The sequence below is a fragment of the Strongylocentrotus purpuratus genome, unplaced genomic scaffold (assembly GCF_000002235.5).
Source record: "Strongylocentrotus purpuratus isolate Spur 01 unplaced genomic scaffold, Spur_5.0 spur5_scaffold_4, whole genome shotgun sequence".
NCBI classification, from domain to species: Eukaryota; Metazoa; Echinodermata; class Echinoidea; order Camarodonta; family Strongylocentrotidae; genus Strongylocentrotus; species Strongylocentrotus purpuratus.
In genome coordinates, this window is record NW_022145610.1 from 10,353,980 (window position 1) to 10,375,978 (window position 21,999).

Here is a 21,999-nt window from a genome sequence, read left to right on the forward strand (position 1 = left end):
CTTTGGCGGCTTCCTGATTGCCACGTGTTTGCCATCGACGGCACCAAGGCAATTATGATAGTTCCATCTGGAACTGAACTTCTTGGCCACATCCTTCCACCCATCTTCAGTTTTTGGACAGCTGAGTACTTCCTTTTTATACACTTCAATGAGTGCATTACATACTTCGGGAATAAATCTCGATATGGTGCTTTTCTCAACTCGAAAGCTGTACTGTAAGGGAAGGCAACTTTATTATCACTCGCGTTCGTCCGGGTTCGGGACGCCTACTTATCTCTTAATCCCCCGTTCCCGGACGCGTATTGTACGCTGGCGGTCCCTTGGCGTCCCTTGCTCGCGTCTATTGTTGTCTGTTGGACAATAGAGCAGGCAGCCAGAAAAGAAGCCATCCCGTCCGCTAGGACCGCTGTCAATCAACCTCACCGCTATCCAGCCCCTCTCTAATCCTTTCTAATCTGGCGTCCCCTGACAATAGCTGACCCGTCTAGAACGCGTTAATCTGGCGTTCCCTGACAATAGTAGCACCCGTCTAGCTCGCGTTTAGAATACGATAGTAGATTTTCATAGATGAATTTTCAGTCTTGAAAGCAGAGCTAGAGCTGCAATCCCCCGGGTTGATTGATAATAATTTGTCCCAAAAATGTGTCGCGCGCTAAAATAATAAACCTAACCAGCAACGCCTCAAGTCTTTCTACATACAGCTGCATATGAGTAAAAGCTTCTGCGACACTGCAAATATATAAATCATATTTAGTAGTGTCTGTATTCCCCAACCTATTAATCAGTACTGCATTGCGTGGATCAGCAATTCGCGCAAATCACAACATGTGGATAGCCCCCTAACATGCGGTCACGTGATCTGAGCCCGACAGCGCTGGTAAAGACGCAGCACACTCGAAGGCCCTCGAAGGGCGCTTGCGATAAGCCAAAAAAATCGTTACAAAATCTCTGATTTCTTGATTTTAAGCGCTTTTTTTTGGCGAAGCCGTTTTTAAAACTTGGCTAAGCCACCGCATGCTTTGGAAATATGGCTCCGATTCCGCACTTTTGACAGCAAAATTTGGCTTTTGGGGTGGATTTTTGGAAGTGACATCGGGATTTCCTTGTACTAGTGAGTGACGCTGTGTGTAGTGCAGTGCACTGATATGTAATTTGCGTGTGTTGTGGATGCTGGTTTGATATCACGATCGGATGCATGTATGTGTGTATGCATAGCCTGGGGTAATGCGCACGTCTTTGAGTGGTGTACATCCCCTGTGTTGTGTGTAATGTGCATGCGTGCGCGCCACAGGAATTGCCAACACGAAACATTGGCACAACTATGCATACGCTCGTTCTCACAGCCAACCTGTAGCCACGTTCGCACAGCCAAACTTAAAAAACCTGTATAAATACGTTAAAAACGTTCTGCTTGGCAGCTCTGTGAAGTCTGAGTTTTATGTAAAATCACAGCAGAAAATTCAGTGTTTTTACAAAATAAATATAGAAATCAAAATTAGGATTTACATTGCATGTACTACCTACAAGTGAAGATGTAGATGTAACTTTGCCTCCCTGTTGTTTTACTTTTCCCTTTTGTTGATTTTTTTAATTCTATGCATAATCAGGCCTCTCGCCAAGAAATTAAAAAGGCGTGGCGCGACACTAGGGAAAATTTGACCCCGCTCCCCTAAAAAAAAAAAAAAAACGTTTACAAGTATTAAGAGTAATTTGTTTAATTGTTATCCCTTTATTATGTTCCGGGTCATTGTCATATTTACCCTTGCACTAAATAATCTCAATTATCAATATTTATAGTATGTTGGAATTTGTGAAATTTGTTATCCAATGTCACGAAGAAAAAAAAATGAATATGATCATAGTTGTTTGATTTTTATCGAGCTAGACCAAGTCATGTATTTAAAGCTGTAATTATTTTCCTTATATTAAAAACAATATTGCATTTTCTTATTTTCACAAAATTGCAGTACTCAAATTCTCTGCCTCAAAATGACATATACACCCGTTGACTCCGAGACACCAAAAATAAGAAGAGCTGTCGACGTGTTTGTAGGCCCGCGTCATTAACATGGCCAGTTCATATTTTTAATTTGCTGGAAATTGTTCTTTAAAAATGAGAAATTCACGAGTTTGAGTAGGATCTCACTATATGATTGTTAAATATCAAAATTTTGAGCTTTTTTTATTGCCCGATATGAAACCATGCAGCCACAAATGAATTTGAACATTTTGATTGACTGCATAGTTGCTTAGTAACCAGACATACTAGTCAGTTCATTCATGACTTATGAAGCCGCCTCTGAGCTAATGTAAACAAAAACAAAGCCATTTATGGGCCGAGTGAATGAACTCAAGTGAATGTGACAGAGAAGAGAGCGTGAGAGAGGTTTTCCCACGCTCATCTTTTCAGGGGAAAGGGGGGGGGGGGGGGGAGGAGGAGATAACTTCACGAAAGAGACAGCGCAAGAGAGAGATAGAGAAAGAGAGGGAAATGTATGATGGAGAGCGCGCAAACATGAAAGGGCTAGGCCGCCAAGAAGGGATCGGAGCTGAACAAAGGGGAGACATTAGCATTTTGATAAGATTAGATCATCGACCAAGGCCACGTGATGAGTGATTGCTCACTCGTAGTTGGTTTCTCAAATAAATAACAGATAGTGATGAAATGTTCCAGAATGAGTGAAGTGAAGTTGTGGGTCTATCTTTGCCTTCCTGTTGGTTTTACTTTTCCCTTTTCTTGAATTTTATTTTGTACAATGCATTTTCGTATTTATTTAGTCGCCCTTTTTACCTGCGGCTGCCATCTTTCCGTCTCCCGATCCTTTCTTTCTTCTTGAACTCTAATATTTCTTTATTTATATCTTCATCACCAGGCGCGCACGCAGTGAGAGGGAAGGGGGACCCCCCCCTCATTTTGTGTGTGTGCTTATGGGTGACCCCAAAAACATCATTTCCTGGACCAAAAAAAAAAGTGCTCTTACCCCCTCCCCTGCCTGTCAGTACAAAATTTTCGGCGCAATTTAACCCCCCCCCCCCCCTACGAACAAATCCTGGGTACGCCCCTGTTCATCACTTACTTCATCTAATTTTGTAATTCCATCTCTTAGATTTTGTTTTCAATGATTAATGATGATAACGTTATTATATCGTTTTTCAGAATTTCATTGAAATTAAAAATTTGAATTGTGTTGAAGACTGCGAATTCATTCTTTAATACGTCTCCCGATTTCTTTATCTTGAAATTCAATATTTTTTCCTTCACCTAATTTATCTGCCCCCTCTAATTTTTTAATTCCATCTAGTCTTTTAAATAATTTTTTTTTTTTGTTCTTATTTTTTTCTTCAATTAAATACAAACTTTATTTTTTCTTGGAATTGAATTGAAATTGGGGAGGGTGTGCATATTTATTCTTAAACAAAACAGAGAATGTCATAGATCATTGGAGAGTGGGACAGAGAAAGACCGAGTGAGAGGGGAATTGGAGAGAACGAGGGAAAGAAAGAGGATGCAAGAGATGATGGATGTTGAAATTCTTATTGTAATCCTCTGTATATTTACGAGAAGTAAAAAGAGTTCTATTTCTTATTTTCAATCTAAATGGTCCGTATATGCTCTAATAATTGAACAATGTTGTTCTCATGCCACATGGCATTGCTCTTTATCGTAGTCTAGTCACAACGGGAAACAAAGAATGACAGATTTATTATGACATTCCCGCTCTCAGAACAAAGGCGCGTAACGATGTTAAATATACGCGATGTTTTGGAACTTTGGTGTTGATTGACATGACGCCTCATTTCAGATAAGCAATCGACAATAGTTATAATGAATAAATGACACATATTTGTAAAGCTTAGATCCTCTTCTTTCATTTGATGCAACTCATATAATGCATATTTCACGAATGAGCGATTAAAAAACAATTTGAAGACATGATCCTTTGGTAAGTTCACTTTCTGCCCTTTCATAAATTAAACCTCGGCTCAATCAGGAAAAATGAGCCGGGAATAACAAATTTCTGTTTGTTTAAAGTAATGCTTGCACTTCCATAATTTGATTAAACGAATTCGTTTTCACTGGCTGCCTGCCGTAGCAACAGAGTTATGGAAATTATGGAAATGCAAGCATTACTTTAAACAAACAGAACTTTGTTATTCCTGTACAAATATGTGTCTTATATTTATTATAATTTTGATTAAGTTATCATAAAACATCGATAATTTTCCGTTTCGTTTTCTCATGGGACGCACTAGCTAAAGAAAGTGTTGATTAAAGAAAGAGAGATAGTGGTAAGAGGTAGAGAGATAGTGGTAGAGAGAGATTAGAAAGGTGACTGGATGAGAGAGAGGGAGAGAGGGCTAACAAAAAAAGGGTCGTAGAGAGGGCCTGGAGAGAAAGATAACAGATAAGAAAGGAAATAGTTGTGATTTGAGATACAGATGGATTTACTACTATCGAGAGAGAGAGAGTTTCAAGGTGTATTCCCGAATTAAAAAGGGGAATTGTTGGATCTGTTTTTGTTATCGGAACAAAAATTCTCCTCACCATTGTCCAGTCGCAACAACGACATACAAATAATGACAGATTTATTATGACATTCCCGCCACAAGTCGGCGCTCTCAGAACAAAGGCGTAGGCTGACAATCTTAAATATCGCGGTCTGTCTGAACTTGGGTGTTGATTACAACATTTCCAAGATACGGTTATCAATCCAACTTTCTACTTCATTTGTGCCTTTTCATTGCACCCACGAAAAGATCGATAGAAATGTCAGAATGTCTATTACCCTTCCCAGCTCAATGGGCGGCACAGGGTATGCAAATTAGAAATTGTTCTAGCGCTGCTGGTCGCTACAAGGCGGCCGCGGCGTAGTATCATTCATTCAAAATCAGTTTTCATAAGACCAAACGTCCAAAATGATGACAAAAGATGACATATAAAAATACATAACAGTCTCGTAGAGTAAATATTTCAAAGAACAAAACATGCATGTCTACGTCCCTCTACCTCTCTTTCCCTCTCTCTCTCAACCTCAAACAACGGACCTCTGCATCGATTGCGATTCACACAATTTTCATTTCATTTACATTTCATTTAAAATGGGGAAAGCCTTCCGATCGCTAGAAGGAAGAAATTTTACTGGCAAGGTGATTAAACGAGTTCTTGCCCCTCTTAGCGCGACAAAAAGAAACCCTATTCCTCTCAAGAATTATGTAATATTATGTAAGATAATCCCCCCATTCTTGCCCCTTTCATTGGGTACGCGTTTGGGACGCTCGCGTTCTCTAAACAAAGGAGGGTACGCGATGAATGGAGAAGGTTTTAATCCACCATACCTTACGCGTTAAGGACAGTCGCGTTCTGCTAACAAGAGAGGGGACGCGATCGTCCTGAACCCGGACGAACGCGAGTGATAATAAAGTTGCCTTCCCTAATGTAGCATAAGAATTTCCTGTTGCCAAGAAACGGAGAGTGACGGCTAGTTTCAGTCCAACTTCTAGTGGTTCTCGCATAAACGTTGTTTTCTTCTCCAGATGAGGCGTTAGCTTTCCAACCATTTCCTCAAACAGATCAGGAGTGATTCTCAAGAAATTCTTATAGCTCTTTTGATCCTCCCTATGCAGCTCTGCCAGTAAATGATCAAAATGTCCGTGGATGTGGCGTCTTGACAGCCAATCTCTCACCCACAATGTCCTCCTTTTTCTTTTTCCTTTTTTCTCCTCTTCTCGTCTTTCTTCAAGATCTCTTTCTCGTTGATAAACTATTAATGCTCCTGCAGCTACATATAAACACCTTCTCTGTTCTAAATTAGCTTCTTCAGAATTCAACATCTTAATGACGATAGTTATGCTGAATTAATGAAAAACACGAGAGCGAATAGACGTCTGCCTTGTTTTTTGTGATAGTTAACACAATGCGCAAACTAGTTGTGAATAGTCGTGAACTATGCGTGAACTATGCGTGAACTATTCGTGAACTATGCGTGAACAATGCGTGAACAATGCGGGAACTATGCGTGACAGTGCGTGTCACTGAAGTGGCACGCACTGTCACGCACTGGCACGCATTCAATGCGGGGCAGTGCGGGACCAAAAATCGTGAAAGTGTCAACTAGGCATTAAAGGGGTGTAGCATGGCAAATACTGGTTAAACGCCATCTACGACTTATTTTGGACAACTGCACGTAAACGAATGGACTTGATTAACGGTCAGCGCGTGCTAGCTTTCGCGAAACAGACCAAAGTTCTCCTCATGCTTTGGTTTCGCATATGTTGCACGCACGTATATATTGCGGTCGTGTCATCCGTAGTCGTATTTTATCGATTGACCCCGAGTCAGGCCATGGGAAACACACGTAGTCTCATCATGCTACATCCCCTTTAATCAAGGTCATTCTGAGCTACAGTGTGTACAAAACAATAATTACACTTTTGTTTTTTTGCAGCAAAGTTATGTTCTATCATAGCCGACTCACCCTTTCATTTGTATCTCTTGCGTCTCACTCTCTATCCATCCACCTCCTAACATAGCAGCAAAGATCTCACAGCGGCAGTGAAGAAGAAATCTGTGAAAGTAGCAAGGTCAGACTAGTCATTGTATGCAGTAATCAGAAATAAGCAGGTTCTTTCCCACAACCTTAGAAAGTTAGTTTAATTACTCATTATTTCTACGTATCATTTGAGGGAGCCACACTTGTACAAGCACTGCTTTTTAGTGGACGCCTCTGTTTCTAATATATGTATTCCTAAGTTGTTATAAATGTTTATAATTGATTTGTAATGTTTCTTTGGAAACACAAATAAATTGAATTGAATTGAAAGTGAATAAGCACTTCTCTTTTCATACATTGTACATTCAAAGTTTAATGGTCATGCACAGAAATAAAAGTTCCTTTTCTTTGGCATAAAAATCATTGTCTGCCCTTTTCTTTATCCATGAAACAGCAAGATATTCTCTACAGAAATGATGTCTTCTAATCCGAAAGTACTTCTTGACAATATTATTTGAATTCCGAACTTTAATCCTGGCTCAATTACTGCTTACCCTACACATAACATCAATTATAATTGTAACTTCAGCCTAAACCCTGTTTTGTTTTGTTTTTACAAAATAGAACCACAGAGAAGTGTCACAGGGGCAAATGCCTGATCACTGAAATGGACAAGTTCATGCAATTTGAAACAAAGATAAACCAATTTTGCCACAAACCCTGACCACAATAATATAAATGTGACTGGCTTTCAGTTCAGACAAGGAGCGGCGTAAAAACAGGGCCTCCTCTTATAAACAGTTGCAATATCACAACTTATTTGCGATTGATATCCCCTTGAACTATGTAATCAAGAAATAAGAGACTGCAAACTTGCAATCGATTAGAGGACTTGCGATTAATTTGGATTGATTTGGATCAATCGGAACTCTTTAAAGATGGGGCCTAGATTGAGATCCTGTCATGCACAAGTTCAGAGTTCAAAGTTCACACCGTACAGTAACCATACCTATGCGCAGGAATCCTGGTATCATTAGCAGGTACCAGAGCAACATCACTGAAGGTGGAAGAATCGCTGTCCAGGAGACGCATCAAGTTTTGCGCCAGGGTTCCGGAGGGCGCTGGCAGTTTATGAACCCTTGCAACAAACTGGTGCAATTCATCACTGTTTGTGTTACTGGCATTGAGATCTTCTACAGGACTCTCTTGCTTCTTTAGTGAAACTGCTTGATCATCAGAGTTTTCCTGTTGACTACTTGATGTTGGATCACCATTTAGGAGTGATTCGTTGGTTATCTGTTTATGCTCAGTGCCATTGGTCTCTTGCACTGTAGGACCATTAAGAACTAAAGCAGGGATACCATTAACGATCGCTGCATCAGCTTCATCGCATTTATCCAGTCCACTTTCCTGCTCAGAGTGCACTCTTGGAATGTTTTGATCAGTAATCGGCCCGGGGCTTGAAGCTTCATCCCAAAGGTGACGGCAGCAGATTCCTCCTTTTGCAGCAACCGCATGGGAACGAGGCCCATAGGTGAGTCCATAGTTACGTACTGACAAACATCTAGCTGTTGAACACTGTCCATCTGAGATCCTGGTGTGGCTGCTGAAGCAGCTTCTGTTCCTTGATGATCATCCACAGGCAATTCTAGTTGTTCAGTCCCATTTGTAAGGGGAATGTTGGCAGAATCAGCCTCTTCGGTATGCAGCAGTGAATTTGATGTCCGACCATCTTCTCCTGGCCCTTCTTCTTGATCCCGACATGCAGGATCTACACTCTCTACGGCGTTGTGTCTTTGACAGGGTTCCTCAACCTCTGAGGATTCCTTTGGTATGGGTACATCGGAGGCAGCTCCTCCACCTTGCGCACCCAACAACACATCTTCCAGCTCCTTGACACCTCCAGGATGTAGCTCTGCATCTCCTGCAGACGAAGTCTCCTCTGGTTCTCCACCTGCTCCTTGCTCGTCAGGAATGGCAATGTGAGAGAGAAACATTTCCCATGCCTTCGCCAGATCATCCTCCTGGTATACACACCTAGAAATAGAAATGGAGATGGCATTTGAATACATGTAGTCATTCCAAACAGCAAGTCTTTGAAGAAGGTTTGAGTCAACTACAATCTGCATACCTTCCCTTAAAATTTAAGAGGAAAACATATTTTCAGACAGTTGCACACAAGAAATAATTTATGACAAACAGTTTTTGTTTTCTCAAAAATACAAGAGGGAGCATGACTGTCCTTCATCTAAGAATCAGTGCTCTATTTCAGGGGTTTTATACACCCTCTGTGTAGAGCTAGAAGGATATTAACTCATATATTTGAACAAAGAGTTAACAACCTTCTGGCTCTAAAGAGATGATATGGAGAGAGAAAGAAGTCATCTTTCCATCACAACAGTCAATCTCTAATGTGCTTTCAGAACAAAACCATCAAACTTCTTACTTGACAAACTGTGCCAGGTCTTCAGCCGCTATGAGGTCTAGGATAGTCTTATTTGGTACACCATCCGGACAGAGGATATCCAGAAGACCAGGAACCCTTGATTCAAAGATGGCCCTATGGATATGCATGGGTGTTGGCCCACATGGGAGGGTGGTGTCTGAATAGGTCCCATCTTGAAATAACCTGTTTTGATTGGGATACAAATGGGACATAAACAGGGAAATATTTTAGACATGGTTCAGGGATTCAGATACCGGTACTAGTTACAGATGGTAAGTATTTCTTCTATTTTTTTCTTATCATTCTTTAATTTCTTCTTCTTTGTCTTCTTCTTCTAATCTTCTTATTTTCTCTATCTTTCTTCTTCTCTTTATTCTTCTTGTTTTACTTCTTTTTTCTTTCTTCTGATGTCTGAATAGGTCCCATCTTGAAATAACCTGTTTTGATGGAGATACCAATGGGACATAAACAGGGAGTATTTTAGACATTGCTCAGGGATTCAGAAACTAGTTACAAATGGCAAGTATTTCATATAATTTTTCTTATTATTCTTTATTTCTTCTCCTTTTTCTTCTAATCTTCTTATTTCTCTATCTCTATCTCTCTATCCTTCTTTTTTTTTAACTCCTTCTTCTTCTCTTTCATATTACTAACAGCTAAATAAATGGTTTAATTATTCAAATTATCAATATAGTAATAACCCCCATTTAAAAAGAATAATCAAATTAGATACAGCGTCACTGAGGTAAATGAGTAGTAATTCAAAGATTATAAGCCTACTTTCATTGTATTATTCTTTTAAGTAATGTCTGTGTAATGTTATTATTCATTCAGCATAAAATTAAATGATTTGATCGGTACCTGTAAATATCAGCTTTAAGTTTAATGTGCAGTTTCTCCTGGATCCTAGTCTGTTCTTTATTTGCTTTCTCTAAGAAGACAGGCGTCTTGTGTTTGTCACGACGAACAGCCATGATGATGTCTTCTATTCCAATTTGGTACTATTGTTCACATGTCTGTACTTTGAGGAAGAAAAAAAGAAGCAAAGAATCAACACATGCACACTAAAATAGAAATTGTATTTGAAATAGAAACAGATCTAGATACAAATGAATTATAAGTTTATTCAAGAAGAAATATTTAGTATTTGGTCGCACATGTTTAAGTTTACAAGCCAATAATTGGCAAAGATTATTCAAACTATAATCAAGTGATTGACACATTTGACGAAAATATCGTCACTTGACGACGATATGAATTTATGATAATCTCAGTTAGAATCAATTATTGTTTATGGTTATATACAAAACAATTGTAAATTAATCTGGATATTCAAGGGATTAGATAATCCTAACAAGTCCCCCTCCTTTTTAGGACTGACGCTTTCCCACCCCCCCCCCCCCCCCCCCCCTTTCCCCTTCCCCATTTCTAATGTAAATACATGACATGAATGTTAACAAATGGGACTGCTATAATTAATACCTGATTCAGATATTTTGGTTATTGGCTTATGTTTAACCAATCTAAATGCCATTTCTAGAAAATTAGTCGCTGAATATCAATAGGAATGAACTAAATAGTCCGAATCTACACATACAATACTAAAATATACCTTTATTACCTTTGAAGTTCTGTACTTTTGACGTGGAAGTGGAATTTGAATTGCGAAATATGTTGTTGTTGTTGGTGTCTTTGAAAGGTCGGAATAAAAGAAGAAAATACCTGACGTTCAAAAGTCATTTTATAAGACTAATATTCGAAACAATCATGTTGATTTGGAAAAGCAACATGTTTTCTTCTTGTATTTCACATAAATATTATCACACTTTTATGAATAGATCATTAGATCTGATACAATAAAGTGAAAAGAATACAAGACTTTAGTTTTGAACTTACGCACTTGTTTTCAGAAGCTTTGAATATACCGGTATCATTGTGTCCATTCAAATTGATTTAATTATGATTATCAAAGCGGGCCCAGATCCAGGAATGTTGCCAAAAATGGAGTGCAGTAGTTCATCCTCCAATTTCGTGACAACCAAAGCAAGCCAGAAAGTTTTTTAAAAAATAAGGGGGTGTTGGGATTTTAGAGCCTATATAGTTACTCTAAAATTTCCTGACAAGAAGACCAAATTTTCCACACATGCCAATGAAGGGGCACATTCTTTTTCCTGTGTACTAAAGGCGAACGATGTACTTAAGTTCAAGGGGGCAGGCTCAAGGCTGGCCGTGTCCCCTCCCATAATAGTGATAACAAGAGGGGAAGAATGTACATTAAGAGAGAGAGAGAGAGAGAGAGAGAGAGAGAGAGAGGGGGGAGAGAGAGAGAGAGAGAGAGAGAGAGAGAGAGAGAGAACAAAAAATACTGAGCGGTTATGCAACGCAGACAGAAACTGATACTAAGTTGATAATCCCTCCCACAAACGATTGCCTTCGTATATTCTGCCTTTCTGCATTTTGTCTATCAGCCCTCCAGTGATATCAAATTGATTAATTTGAAATGTCACTATGATACCGATGTCAGACAATCCATTTGTCCCAAAGTTGTATATATTTTGTTTTTAAAACATTGTGATTCCTAGCTAGTATAAAGGATCTTTTACGAGGGGAATTATTTCTTGTTTTGGTTCTTGTACTCTCTCTCCCAAGAAATAATCGGATACATGAAATCAAAAATATTACAAAATCGATATATAACATGAAACTTAATTCTGTAACTTGCCCTGATATTGAAATGTATAAAAGTGATAGCTTATATTACTTTGATATGCATGTCGGAGGCAAAGTACTAGTTTTCCCAAAATTATTTTGTACTCATTAAAAATCTTTTAGTAATACCAAAGTATATATTTCTGTTATTGTGAGTGAATCAAGATCTTCGAGATAGTGGTTAAAAAAAATGAAATGAAAATAAAGTAAACGAGGGATATTTCCTTATGAACAGAAAGTCAGAATATATCAAGCAAAACAAACACAAAGGGAAAATCATAGCGTATAATACAAGATTGACTTTTCAATAATTGACCAATCTGCATAAAATTTATAATAAAAGAATCAAGTTTCAGTTAAAAATGGCTCTAATTATATTAAAACCTGCAACATGTTGAAATTTTGATCGTTTATGTCTTTAACCCAAACATTTTTTTCTGCTTGGCTTCTCTCTACCGAGGTGATAAATGGGTCAGGCGCGTACGCAGGATTTTTTCAAGGGGGGGGGGGGGGGGGGGGGGGGTTTAACATTTATAAATCGGGCCGAAAATTTCGCAACGACTCAGCCAGCCGCTGAATAAGCGGGGGGGGGGGGGGGGGTAAGATGGTCACTTTTTTTTTTTTTTTTTTGGTCCCAAAAAAATCGCAACAATTAACTCAGCCGACCGCTGAATAAGCGGGGGAGGGGGTAAGAGGACACTTTTTTTTTTGGTCTCGAAATTTGAAAATTTGACATTTTGCTCCGTTGGGGGGGGGGGGGGGATAAGGTCAGCTTTTTTAGGTCAACCATGGGAATTTTTTTTTTTTTTTTTTCTTTATAAAAAAAAAAAAAAAATCCAAAAGGGGGGGGGGAGGGGGTTTTAGAGAAATTTAGGGGGGGGGGGGTTTACACACAAAAAATTACTAAAGGGGGGGGGGGGTTTAACCCCCCAAACGCGCCTGAAATGGGTTCCAGGTATGATGCGAAAGTCATTATACTTTGCTCAACTTTTTGAGCGTTTGTAAAATGGTACCTGACTGAAAAGCTCCCAAGAGTGCATAAATCGTTGCCGGGCAAACCTGAATCCGATATTATTATTTTCGACATGTGTTTGACAATTGATTGAAATTTTTAAAATGAAAATAATTATTATTTATTGATACTGATTGATTGATCCAACTATTGTGTTTGTGTTTCTCCAATGATCCCATTCCGAACGAAGGAAAACAAAAATTACCGTAACAAATTTGCATGGGTTCTTTCTGCACCACCATATCGAAATATCTGAGCACCTCTACTTCGGTTGCTCACTTCAGCCGGCCATATTTCTGCTAATGTTATGTATTTTTTGTACGTAGCAAACGGAATCACAAGTAGCAATTCTAAATGGACAAGTTTCGTGGTTTTAATTCGACAGATGTACAATTGAACGGATGATATCTAATGCATACGTTTTCATCGGCGATTAAACCTGCTTTTATATACCGCCTATCACCGTTTTGTTGGAGGAATTATTTCTACTGGGGAACCGCTGTATCGGTGGCAGCGGAATACCATTCATTGTAAAGGTGTGTAGACCCCCGTACTTAATCTAACTAAATACAACGCTAACCGGTCGGCGCAGCTCCAAGGAGCTGAGCGCTCGCGCTCGGTCGGCATGCACTGAACAAGTCCGAAGGCTTGAAACGCAAAGTCTATTTCACTTCAGACGTTGTGTAAATACCAACCATCATTCCATTTCTACTTTGCTTGTACTATGTACCTAGATCTATAATAGGATTAAGAACATGACTAGATTTAGATAGTCTATGAGTTAGTAGACTCTAGTAAAAATTAATTTCTTTTTTGTTTTTGTTTTTTGAAACCTGCGTCATCGCGACATCAGCAGTAGGGGGCGCTGGTCCGAGAATAAGAATCGATCGCACAAACGAGGATCGTCTTCACGTCTGTGAAAATAGGCATCGTCTGCTTTTTTCGCTAACGATTCTGATTTTGGATCCGCAAGTTGGCGATGCCAAAAACAGATTCCGCGATGATTTTCTTGATGCATTTTACATTGACTTTCACGAAGACAACCCATAAAAGTAGCCAGTGAATTGAGATTATTTTATTACGCGGACTTCCAATAGAAATGTGTGTTAATTCTAAATGGGATGTCCAAGAAGTTAGACTGATGACGGTTTTGAGTATTAACGGCCACAACACAAGGTCAATCTTTTACTTGACTTTGTTTTGTCTTTGATTGAGTTTGACTGAGTTTGATGTTTTTGTCATTATTGCTTTTCTTTAGAAATTAGAGGTCTGGAGTGTGGACTCTACCTTTCTATTTGTTATCTCGTAGATCTCTGTCTCGTTCATCTTCAAGTCTGTTCCCTGAGACATTTGTTTTGTTTTTAAGAAATTGTAACTGTTTTTTTTTCTTTTTGAATTTTACACTTTTTGCCATATTGATTTAAACAGTTGTGACATTAAAACCCAGGTCAAGTGAGAATGTTTGTTTATGCTACTGTAATTACTGATTTTTGCTGTTGTGTGTTTAAATGATGTAATCTTTTAAGTCTTTCATTCTCTTTCAAATTTGTCGGTAGTTGGTCATATTCATAAGGAAAACATATACATCATGTATCTTCCAGCACAAAACCCCCAGACCTACTGTTTTTTCTCCAACTATTAATAAAGAAATTGACTTATTTGTTTACTTTGCTGTAGACCAACTACATCTATGAATCATGATGCATATGAACTCTATTACATTTGTTTCACAAACTTATCTCTTTCCATCAACCACTATAGTACATTTACATTAAGATTATTTTGATGCATAACAAAAGAGGGGGTACCCTTTGGGGGGGGGGGGGTTAAGATTACCGAGAAACTTTGTGAAATATAAATGTTATGACAGTGTAAAACTTGTCTAAACAAGTGAACTGTGAAACAAACCTTGCAATCTTTGCATTCGTGAACAAATTCCTCATGTTTATGGTCGTAACTGAACTTGCACACTATTTCTTACTATTCTACATGTAAGTGCACAGTAGTCAGTAGCTGTGTGACCGTGTGCTTTTGATGAATATCAGTCAAAGATCAACAGCTGAGGCAAAGAGGAAATCAGATGATCTGATTCATGCAGGATGGGAAGGGGATTCCCCAATGCAAGCATCATACTGATTAGGGGACTTTCCCCATTGCTGTTGCAAGCTTTCAACTTGCTGCCTGTAAATCTACATGTAAAAGCTACCGGTACTTGCAGTTACATGTACATTTACTTCTATGAGTTTATAATTTAGGCCAATTTATTTATTTGAACTGTCATTTTACGACCCTGGTAAACCTTGGGAAGTCCAATATAAACACCTCTTATGATTCATAGAAAATACGAGAGTTACAGTGTATACATGTACATGTACATTCTCAACAAGGGATTTTCCCCATTCATTGCAAATTGATATTTTTGTTTATTTCAGTAGGCTTATGTACATGTACATGTATACACCTGTACATGTGGAAAGATGTATATAACAATGTACATGTATGTACATTGATAGGCTTATGGTTGCTTAGGCCAGGCCTTAAATTTCAATATTTTTAGGGCAAGGCCACTTTTCTGTAGGGAACATTCCTACATGTATATTACAGCACAAGTAGGAAGAACTGGAAAGGGCACACACATCTCCAAGGCCAATGAGAGGGGCATTGAGGCCAATCAAAAGGGCATCCATGGCCTGGGTGGCCCTGGATTATTTTAAGCCCTTTTAGGCCTATGTCTTTATTCATTTGAAGTGTCCATGGATCAGGAAAAAACTTGACAAACCACTCAGAATAGGGAAAAGGCACCCCCAATGTGAGAATCATGGTAATTTGGGGGATTTCCTAAATATATCGCTCAGTATAAACTGTTTCAACTTTCAGTAAAAAAATGTAACTGTATGTACTGTACGTGTTTGCAAATGCTACACTCAGACTCATATCTGTTGTTCAAATTTTTTTGTCGAACAGATATATCCAGAGTTTCCAGACCTATCGGTTAACTTTATATACTACATGTATGTCAACATATTTTATTATATTAGATAGCTTAGACAGATACCGAGATGTGATTGGTCCAGAGCTCGTCACGTGATATCAATTGTGAGGATCCAAATTGTTATATTTTCCTGGCCGGTCACTTTTCGGTGTTATATTAACCAGCTGGTGAAATGAATATATTTTTAATCAATGCATGTCGCCCTCTTGAGGACTGTATGTCACCAATTACACACATTACACCATTACCGAGGGTCATTTCATTTTTTCAATATTTCTTTTTCATGAATTTTTTTTCCCCTTGAAATTATTTTTTCCGCATTTTTTTTTTCCCCAAAAAATGCTTTTTTGGGTAATTTTTTTTTTTTCCTGAAAAATGCTTTTTTGGGGTAAGATTTTTTTTTTTTCGTTTTTTTTTTTTTTTCCCCAAAATTGTTTCATAATTTTTTTTTTGTAAGGTTTTTTTTTTCTTTCTTGAACTATTTCGACAGATTATTTTTCTGTAATTTCCGAAAAAAAAAGGGGAATTTTTTTGGGGGCAAACAATTTTTGGACCCCCCCCCCCCCCCCACAAAAAAGGGCTATCTAATATAACAGTTATTGACTGGCAGGGGGTATATAACACTCTTTGGACCTGAAGGGAGTTATATTTCCCCTCGTGACCATATTTTCCCTCAGCGCTGCGCGCTTCGGGAAAATATAACCACTTGGGAAATATAACTCCCTTGAGCGGTCCAAATAATGTTATATTACACCCCCTGCCAGTCAATAACTGTATAGTATTGTACTATTTTTTATATCGTTGAATAGAAATGAATTTTTAAAGAAATTGTTTCTCTTGAGATTCCTTCCACTGTAACAAATTTACCTTTTTGTTTTCCAAATTTCTTTAAAGAGGAAGTTTATTTTTTTTTGGCCAACAATTCCTATACATTTGTATCACATGATGTTGGGGAATTAAAAGAAGAAAAAAATCTGGTAATTTTACTGGTAATTAAAATCCATGATGTACATGTGTTTTTTTTATTTCGGTACCTAAAAGTTGTTCTTGAATGCAAATTCTGTGAAAATACATTATGTAAATGTATGCTTCTTCACTGCTGCAAATTGTTCTAAACACATTTTAAGGGAGGTAATACAATTGTTATGTGATTTGTCTGATGAATTGTTTGAAAATAAGGTTTCAACACAAACAGAACATTAATTAGTAATTACCAGTATCAAGTTATAATAAAAATGAAAGTGAATAAAGTTGATCTTCATTTGCAAATAGTACTAGCATGAACAATAGTTGTGATGTTATGATTGAAACATGCTATGATTAAAGGTAAAGACCAGTATTGGAAACGCCCCAATTTCAAAAAATGAAATGGAAGCTCTTATTACCAATCATGTGAAAGAATATGTTTTGACTAATACATGATGATAAAAAATTTGCCGGGAAACCGCCTACTAATTCATATATTTGGTAAATTTGTTTCTCTCATGGTCTGTGAGAGATATAGGGTAGTCCCATATACATCTTTCTGTGTATAGTGCTTGTAACTTTACGAAGAATGGGCCAAATTTCTTATCATTTTGATGATTCCAGAACCTTGCAGATGCTAGATGCTAGATGATCAACCTTTTCTGATCGATTCCACAACGTTTCTTTCACAATGCAATCGCATGACCATAACTGGTCTTTACCTTTAAAGTGAAATGCAAACACATACTGTAAAAGATCTTTACACACACACTGTACAGATGTACATGTACATACATGCACAAGCCTAATGCATGTACTTTGTACATGCACAGGGTGTGCACGTACATGTATGACCTCATTGTCCTAATTAACTACCAATACATGTAAATCTATATTATAAATTCATGCAGGACCAGCACATTTCTTAATTGGTCTAATATTACATTAAAGGGAAATCCAGCCTTGATAGCAAACTACTCTAGAAAAAGCAAAAAAATCAGAGAAGCAGACTATGGAAATGTGTAATCACTACAGGTATGGGCTCTTCAAATTGGCTGAAAAAGTAATTTCTCTGTGAGGTAGTGGCGGACAACTTTCCCATTTGTTCCAACACACAAAATTACTAAAATTTCAAAAATGTATGCCTTAGGAGGGTTTTTCTTTAGAGGACCAGTAATATGCTATCCTTGCCAGTAATACATTTTGAGTACATGTATTGCCCCAAGGGAGAAGCTTGGTTTGTAAAAACCAACCCAGATACATAATTTGGCCTACATTCATTTGTCGTTGGCTTGGTTTTAACTACGGTAGTCATACACTTTTCAGGTATGATTTTTTTTTTTGTGGACAAAGTAAGAAATTTATGTTCAGTTGAAAACCTAACAGATTTTAATTTCATACACATGTACATGTATGTGAAATATAATTTCACTTCAATGTGTGCATTTTTTCTCAATATTTATACTCATACTCATGACAATCTGTCAACCATGTTTTTCTTGTTATTATATTTTCTGGTTATCCTGGTTTGATGCTCATGATGCTGGCATTATGACGTACACATATATACCTTTACTAGTATTAATAATACACAATCTGTATTTTAAGGACATGTACTGTAGGCCTGGCCTTCATACCAGCAAGACTGTGTTTAGACTTTGTAATGCCTGTACCTCAGTCAATGACCTCATCTTAGGCTCTAATCTAGCTACATGTAGAATACGCTCTCATGCTGGATACTTGACAGTTCGAAGTTTGTACTCTGTACCGTATGTAAAGTCAACTTGAGAAATGCACTCTATCTTTTATAGTTAAAGGTAAAGACCAGTTATGGTCATGCGATTGCATTGTGAAAGAAAAGGTGTGGAATGGATCAGAAAAGTTGATCATATACTGTAGCATGTGTAAGTAATGGTGTGTAATGCAAGGTTCTAGAGTCATCAAAATCATCATAAATTTGGCAGAGTCTTGGTAAAGTAACAATCACTTACACAGAAAGATGTATACATGGGACAACACACATGGTGTTGGGGCTAGTACTACCCTGATTTCCTTATCTTTCTATGCTCATTACTCAGCCAGTATACATTTTCTTCCAAAATTGTTTGGCACATGACATTTATTTGTAATCTTGAACATTCAGTGTAAGTTTCGTTAGATTCTGTGAGAATTCATTTTATTTTTTTACCAGAACTCAAGTTTATCTTTAAGATATATGTACTGTACATGTACATGTACATGTACAGTATGTACCTGTAAGGGTTTGACTGGTTTTAATTAGATAATTGTTGATGAGGTCCGAAATTCTTAAGGAAGATATACGCTTGTCGACAATTGTAATAATGCATCAGTGATTCCTGCAAATGTCAACAAAGCAGTAATTTGAAAGCACTTTGAAAAGAGGGACTTTGAGGGTATTTTTACGGGTTCAACAAAAGTAGAATTTACCACACCTCGTCAATGTACATGTAAATACACTGGGTCTGTTTAAGTTTGCAGATTCAATATTCATTTAAGAAAGGAGGGCAAAAAAAATCACTTTGCTGTCAAAGGGTCATTACTAAAAGAAATGTTTACCAATAGGTTGCCACAAAAGCTCCTGGATTAAATACAAATTGGATGTTCAGTCAGGATAACAGTTTATTGTTTGCAGAGGAAACTTTTTTTTACTGTGATTGAAGAGTGAAAATGAAATACCACTTTACACTATATACTGTATGTACAGTTAGGTTACCAACACAATACATGTAGGTCAGTGGTCACCCAACCGGGGAGAGAGAGAGAAAGAGAGAGAGAGAGGGGGGGGGGGGGGTTAAAGAGAACTACAGTATACATGTGTATCTGTAAGGTTGCCTGCATGTGCAGTTTACATGTATCATTATCCCTAAATCTAAAATGAGCACTTTTTTCTCAAATTGAGTACAGCATCTGTCATGCTATTCCTAAAAATTGATATGTCATGAGTCTAATATATATAGAATCGTGCTTGGTAAAATCAAGTGTAATACATGACGATTTATTAAACAGGGAGATGAAACTTGAAAGTATAAAAGATACATACTGTACAGTACATGAACATGTATAATTGTATACAGTGTACATGTATGCATTGCACATTTATGCAAGCCTACTCTGTACTTCAATGCTTTTATGCGATCTATGGAAAACTCAATATTTTGCTTTTTTTCTTGTGCAGAAAGTACACAATGAATGTGGGGCTGCAGAAAGAGAGAGAGAGAGAGAGAGAGAGCGAGACTGCTTTCCAAATCTAAGCTAAAACCCTAAGTCCCTTTGAAATATGCACCATGGAATCTGAACATCTGAACCGGCATTGATTACAAACTGAACTTTGATGTTTTCTTTACCATTCATGTTCACTGAGCATATAGACACAAACCGACTGTGTGTGGGAATCTCTGCGCATTCCCCAATACTTAGTCAGCATGTATTGTTGTCTGGTTCAATAGAAAGATTTGTAAATACTATTGATCGACCCTGCTGGACAGTTGGAACAATACATTGTCCTGGGTTCAAATACGGTACTCGGATCACATAGCTCGTACCTAGTTGTAGTTCCGTTTACAAATCTATGCAAATCTCGTACAGTACGCCTAATCCTTTTTTTCTAATATGGCCTGCTGAGAGTACGAGACAGAAGGGTGTTGGCTTACACAGTGCGTCCCAGAAAAATTGAAATCGCGAATTATTGATGTTTTATCATAACTGAATCACAATTATAATTAATAAATGACACATATTTGTAAAGCTTACATGTACATTAGATCCTCCTCTTTCATTTGATGCAACTCATATGATGCATATTTCACGCATGAGTGATTTTAAAAAACAACTTGAAGAGAGGGTACCAGAAAGGCATTTGGCGGGCGGTATATGAATTTTGAAGAGAAAAAAAGAAGATTTTTTGGAACCCTCTCTTCAAATTGTTTTTAATCACTTATGCAGGAAATATACATCATATGAGTTGCATCAAATGAAAGAGGAGGATCTAAGCTTTAATCGTGATTAAGTTATGATAAAACATCGATAATTCTCAGTTTCGTTTTTATGGGACGCACTGTATATTAAAGTTAACGCCCTTCTGGCTGTCAATAAATGATACATATAATTATTATCGATATCAATCTGTGAGTATTCAAGCCCAAAGTATTATATTTGTCATACAGGAATAAATAGGATCAATCGATATTACATACATTTACACTGTATCATATATTGAGAGTGTAGTATGTACATGTACATGTACATGTATGTGTGGTAGCCTATTCTTCAGTGACATATTTTACCATCAGAGTAGAAGTCAAGGATAAATTTGCCTCGTTCTCCATGTATTGTAGCCTTTATTGATGCGGTGGGTGGGAAGCTAAATAAATGTAGCGCGTTAGAGAATAGAAGAATCATATTTTGTAGTGATGGGTGAAATCTGAAGGAAGTTGCAAAAACATATAAAATAAAGGAATGTATACCGTACATACCAATCAGAAAAAGTCTGTGTGTAAATAAATAAACTTGGTTTGCAGCAAATTGTTCACAAAATATTGGTGCTACCATGCTTGTTTTACCGCGTACGCAGGGGGGGGGGGGGGGGGTATGGGGATTGACCCCCCCCCCTTTAACTTGTTTTAAAGTGTGTGTTTTTTATGAAAACCTCCCCCCCCCCCCCCCCCCATTTGGTTTGGTGAAGCTGAATATTTAATGGCATCTGTATCATAGTTGTAATGCTTTTCTACTGCTTCAGTTTGAAATGGGAAGAACCGTACAAGTAAAAACTGTGATGGTATTCATGGATTAGAATCATTACACTGAATTCTACAGAATAATATTGTATGGCTTCGCATCGTTAGTGGTTTATAATTATAGCGCTTTGGGATTATTTGTGGTCCAGACACATTTTCTATACAGTGTACATGTAGATGTACATTGTACATATACATGCAGACATTTTGTTTGTACAGTAGGCGCACATCAAACTGTTCAATGTACATCTATGTATTGTATGTATACAAAAAAGGACAAAAATACACACATACACAAAAACATTCACTTCTTGATCATAGCATATAGCCTGGAGTTACATCATATTCTGAAGAGAATTATTGTTTGATGCTACACGTAAAATTTCATATGTTTGGAATTAGAAGGGCATTAAATCTAAAGTGTTAAGAGCCCTTATCGCTCTCAGCGGACGATTGATAAAGGTTGGTGTCTGATCAAATAAAATTTAGGCAAATACCGGTAGGCATCTCCCTTTTTGACAGTTGAGTCTGAAGTCAAGGAGGAAAATTTTAATCAGTACATCGAGATCAGAAATCATTTGAAAATAGGAAATTTATGCAATGCTTACATGTGTTTTGGTCAAGAAAAG

At 37.7% G+C, this 21,999-nt stretch overlaps 2 protein-coding genes across 3 annotated transcripts in view; both read right to left on the reverse strand.

Moving 5' to 3' along the window:
* LOC762572 overlaps positions 1–7,832 on the reverse strand; it is a 25,500-nt gene extending 17,668 nt beyond the window's left edge. Inside the window, exons 1-2 of the mRNA XM_030997439.1 lie at positions 7,501–7,832; positions 6,477–6,566 (exon numbers count right to left, since the gene is read on the reverse strand). Coding sequence (XP_030853299.1) covers positions 6,477–6,566; positions 7,501–7,583 — 173 coding nt within the window. The 5' untranslated portion in view covers positions 7,584–7,832. The remainder of the gene's footprint in view (positions 1–6,476; positions 6,567–7,500) is intronic.
* LOC115929138 lies at positions 7,815–10,622 on the reverse strand. 2 transcript variants are annotated; one of them, XM_030997440.1, is made up of 4 exons: positions 10,559–10,622; positions 9,799–9,958; positions 8,938–9,120; positions 7,815–8,528 (listed from the first exon to the last, which is right to left on the reverse strand). In XM_030997440.1, the coding sequence occupies exons 2-4, from the start codon at positions 9,909–9,911 to the stop codon at positions 7,838–7,840; spliced, it is 987 nt and encodes a 328-aa protein (XP_030853300.1). In that variant the 5' UTR covers positions 9,912–9,958; positions 10,559–10,622; the 3' UTR covers positions 7,815–7,837. The 2 variants fall into 2 exon arrangements, with proteins under 2 accessions (XP_030853300.1, XP_030853301.1); XM_030997441.1 differs by having other exon boundaries at positions 9,799–9,953; positions 10,559–10,619.
* Between the last annotated feature and the right edge of the window lie 11,377 nt (positions 10,623–21,999).

What these genes read in the sequence shown, in the direction of transcription:
- LOC115929138 (XM_030997440.1), bottom strand. Translation starts at nt 9,911, where the DNA reads ATGGCTGTTCGTCGTGACAAACACAAGACGCCTGTCTTCTTAGAGAAA. An exon ending in CTTAAAGCTGATATTTACAG is followed by an intron (nt 9,121 to 9,798) that starts GTACCGATCAAA and finishes CAATCAAAACAG; the next exon opens with GTTATTTCAAGATGGGACCT. An exon ending in GACCTGGCACAGTTTGTCAA is followed by an intron (nt 8,529 to 8,937) that starts GTAAGAAGTTTG and finishes TTCTATTTCTAG; the next exon opens with GTGTGTATACCAGGAGGATG.